The sequence below is a fragment of the Rhinopithecus bieti genome, unplaced genomic scaffold (genome assembly GCF_001698545.2).
Source record: "Rhinopithecus bieti isolate Rb0 unplaced genomic scaffold, ASM169854v2 scaffold_19018, whole genome shotgun sequence".
NCBI classification, from domain to species: domain Eukaryota; kingdom Metazoa; phylum Chordata; class Mammalia; order Primates; family Cercopithecidae; genus Rhinopithecus; species Rhinopithecus bieti.
Window position 1 is genome coordinate 2713716 of NW_016809658.1, and position 4672 is coordinate 2718387.

The 4672-nt window shown below is 42.3% G+C and overlaps 1 protein-coding gene across 1 annotated transcript; it reads right to left on the reverse strand.

Moving 5' to 3' along the window:
- Positions 1-7: 7 nt before the first annotated feature.
- LOC108540807 (calcineurin B homologous protein 1) lies at positions 8-1325 on the reverse strand. The gene has a single exon (XM_017890035.1). It carries the CDS (start codon positions 1090-1092, stop codon positions 505-507), a length of 588 nt encoding a protein of 195 aa, XP_017745524.1. The 5' UTR covers positions 1093-1325; the 3' UTR covers positions 8-504.
- Between the last annotated feature and the right edge of the window lie 3347 nt (positions 1326-4672).

Sequence of the window (4672 nt, forward strand, 5' to 3'; positions counted from 1 at the left end):
GTAGAACAGAGGAGATTTTGAGGCTTAATGAAAGGCAGAAAGACTGCCAGAGTAAGTGAACAGTATGTTGGATGACACAGAAGTAGGAAGCAAAGAACATATAAAAAGGATAAAGCATGCTGGCAGACTCGCTGGAGGGAAAGCAGGGCTACATTCTACACCTGGTGAAAGAGCTTTGCTGGCTTGTTCTTGGCATGATTGCCTCTCTCACTTTCTCAGACTGGATGGATGTGTGGCATTCAGCGGCAGAATACGGAAGATATTTATAAATGAAGAACTAGTGAATGGATACTGAACAGAAATAGATAGGGTGTACCATTCTATAATGCCCTGTTTATACACCAAAGGCAGGTTTGTGTTGACAGAACATATTTGGGGTTGTCATGCAACAGCAGTAGTACTTTGGGAGAAGGGGAATGAGGGGGTGGAGGTGGAGTTGGTGGAAGGAGGACTTTCAAGTTCCAGTTCTTAAATACTAGACCGCAAGGAACAGTTTGGTCTCCTTTAGTGAAGAAATCGGATGCTCATTTTCTGTTCTACATCCACCTTCTCCGAAACCTTAACAAATTCTGTGAAAGATATGGCACTGTCCCCACCCTGATCAGCCTCCTGAATGGTCCTGTCTGCGATGCTGCCCAGCTGCTCATCTGAGATATTTACTCCGACCATCATGCGTAGCACCTGTAACAGCTCATCACGGGAGATCTTTTCATCTTTATGCAAATCATACAGTCGAAAAGCAAAGTGCAGTTTGTTGCTTCGGCTGTTGAGAGGTTCGGGTCCATTCACATCTTTGCTCTTTTCATTATCCTCAACGGGGCGGAAATGAGCCAAAGTTCGCATGAATCCACAGAAGTTTACCTGGTCCTCTCCCTCTGGAAAGAAGGCATTGATGATCCGGTCCCCCAGTGGGTTGATGGCAAGTTCTGGAATCCTCTGGAAATCTTCCCGGCTGAGAGTCCCGTTCTCTCCTTTGTCCAGGCTGGTGAACCGGCTGTAGAGGCGAGTGATTTGACTGTGGGAAAAGCCGGTCTCCTTCTTGATCTCCTCGAGCTCTTCGTCCCGCAGTAACGTGGAGGCCCGAGAACCCATCGCCGTGCCAGGAGCTCCTCCGGGAGCAGCGGCGCCAGAAGAGAGGGCGACAGGAGGGAAGGAGGCAGGGAAGGGCGGGCTAGGGGTCAAGAAGGGAGAGGGCAGTGTTTCCACTGCGGACCCAGGAGGGAACCCAGGGGTGGTGCGCTGAGGAGGGCGGCCCCGAGGACCCGCCAATCAGGCGCGAGGCAGCGCCCGGCTCAGGAGTCGATGTCAGCGTTCTAGTTCCAGCCCCTAATTCTGTTAGGATTCTTATCCTCTATCCCAAAAAGAATGAAGGCTCCTCAAGCTTTAAACCAATTTCAGAACCACTTGGGGCAGAGATGACACATGACAGCCACTTGCTACTGCTTTAGCACTGACTTCACACCATCCCCTGGCTATGAAAGGGAATCCAGATATGCAAATAACCTATAATTATTATGTGGGTAGATTACCATAGCAATGGGTCTGGGTATTTTAGCTGCCTTAGGTTATCCCCTAACGAAGCATTTTACTCTTTGTTGCAACCAACCTTCTCACTCTGGTTCCAGCCTTCTGCCATCAGCTGAGATTTTGGTTTCTGTGAGAAGCTGGGTTGAAGAGTGTGTCTTCAAGACAAGAAGTGGTTTGTCAAGGCAAGGCCTCAATCTCAAATGTATATTATCTACACATTTTCTTCTGGACCGTCAACATATTTACTGTGCTCCCCTCCTTTACCTCCTCTTCAAGTCTCTGACAGCTTTGACCTCAGATTTGCCCCACACTGTGATTCTTCCATTTGCCCTACAGTAGTCAAGATTCTTGGATGCAGACTACTGAAATGGACTTTATCTTAAGCAGATAAGCAATCTATTGGCATACTGATAGGTAGCTCCTAGAATTGATGAGAAGCCTGAAGAACCAGCTGCAAGAAATGAGCCAGAACCAAGAGAGATTAAGAGATCAGACAGTCAAATCTACATGTCTGGTCAGGGTACATTGGACTGCTACCACTGACAACCTCTCCCCTACCTCCACAAGACATAGAAATGACACTGGAAGTCCCGTGGACACTGTTGTCACTAGACACTGGATGCTGCTGCCACTGTCACTTCTGCCAAAATGAGTTATTTCTAGGCCTCGCTTCTCCAGTCTAGAGTTATTAGTGGTCTAGATCACATGGCATGCGCTTATTGCCACAAATATGGAAATTGAGTCACTGGCCTTGCACTTTAGTGATGGAAAGTGGACCCTATAGCTACCAATTAAGAAAGGGGTTCAACAAAGACAAAATTCTTATACACCTGTACTCAGACTTTCTATTTTGGCCCAATATTTAGCCCCAGAAGACTGCAGACTCCGATTTTATGTTATGGACCAGGTTTGGGCATTCCACATTCCATGAAGCTCCAACCTGTTCCCATCCTGGTTTTCAGGGTTTACTACTCCAGCTAGACGTTTATAGCTTGTAATGACTTTGTCCCAGCAGGCATAGGCATCCCAAGTTAAGACTATTTTAGTTCCTGCTTAAAATGATCAGGTCAAATTCTGCCTCCAATATACACTTAATTTATAATGAGGCATTTGAGTACTTTGCGCAATTACCTAAGGGTTGAGAAATTATTTTTTTTGTGAGTTCTAGGGTTTGAATAAAAATATTTATTAAAGGCCTATTATGTATAGACATATTATAATTGTTACTATAATGTCATAAGTATTATCACTCATTTTTACAAATGAGGAAACTGAGGCTCAGTGAGGTTAAGTGATTTGCCCACAAAACTAGTAAAGCCAAAATTTAGATTATATTCTGATTCCTCAGCCTGTATTTTCCCGACTGTACCATGCTGCCTCACCAGAAAAACAAAGAGTTCTATAGTTACATTATTCCATATGCAGGTAGAGCTAAAATTATCCCTACCAATTTTGCTTCAGATTTTAGATGTGTGCTTACTGTTTCTTGCCTGACGATTTACTTTCTATACTTGCCTGACAGAGAAGGTAGCAGATGCACTGTGTGAGCAGAAGAAAAACAAAATGTGTCCTCATGCCAAAGTCAAAATTAACTCTAACAAGACAGAAAAGTTGAAGGCAGTTTGCTTTGTGATAGCATTTACTTTAAATTGTTCATGTTTCTACAACATTTTACAAATCATAGCTGCTATTGGGAATCTACCTTTAAAAAATTGTTTAATGAAAAGGTTTGCACATTTTTTCAGAGTAACAGTTTAACACTTCTTATTTTCTTACGCTTTTTCTTGCCCTACTTGACTCTGTGATCCATGGAGACCATATATCTTATTCATCTTTTTATCCCTAGTACCTGACAAAATGTAGGAACTCAGAATTTAATGATTTAGTGAAGGGAGGAAGGAATAACAAGCAAATTGTTATCAAGGCAATAATAGTATAAAGGAGGTCGGGCAGTCAAGGCTAAGATTTTTTCTCTCCCAACCACAGAGTTCTTTCTAGTCCTCTATCAATCTCCTTAATAGGACAGGAGTCTCTTTCCTGAAGTGTAAAGGGTACTTAAAAGGAGGTAGGTTCAAATTCAGCTAACACCCACTGGGCATCTGCTGTGTGTCAGGAGCTTTTCATCTACAATATCTTAGGTGAAACATCTAATAAGCTCATAGCTATTATTATCTCCACTTTTCAGATGAAAACCCTTGGGCTCAGAGAGGTTAAATGCTTTGCCCAAGGTTACACAGCTAATTAAGGGCAGGGTTGGAAGTCAAACCTGGTCTCAGTGAAAGCTCAGCCCTCATTCTGCTCCTGCACTGCTCCGTCCCCATAGTGCATCAACCCATGTACAGTCATATGTTGTTTAACAACCCGAATACCTTCTGAGAAATACATCGTCAGGCAATTTTGTCATTGTGTGAACATCATAGAGTGTGCTTACACAAAACTAGATGGTATAGCTTACTATGCACCTAGGCCATATGGGATAGCCTATTGCTCCTAGGCTACAAACCTGTACAGCATGCTACAGCCTACTGAATACTGGAGGCAATTGTAATACCATGGTAAGTATTTGTGTATCTAAACATAAAAATGATACAGTAAAAATATGATATTATAATCTTATGGGACCACCATCATATATGCAGCCTGTTGTTGACCAAAATACTGTTATGTGGTGTATAACTGTATCATATTTCAGTAGAATTTTTGACACATATTTTTCACAGCTTAGCAGCCCTGCAATAGAGATGAGTTTTATAAATAATAGTCTCTTAAAGTATATGAATTATGGTCATGGTTTCCCAAAACATATTAAGTCCACCATCCCTATTCTGTACCACTACCTCTAACCAAGAGTTAGTGTTGGAGACCACCATCCTGTTTGTACTGTTAAAAGGAATCAGGAATGACCTGTTATAATTTAAAGACTGTTAGGAAGATATCTCTGATTTTAAAAAATCTATCTATCTATCTATCTATCTATCTATCTATCTATCTATCTATATATATATATTTTTGTTTTCAGATAACTCCCGAAACCTGTAACTCAGTGTATAGTCACTTAATTGGCTTATTTGCTGTTAACCCCCTAATGGAGATAACTTCAGAGGCAGCAACAGTTTTGACTGAGAGTTAGATGCAGATCAATCGG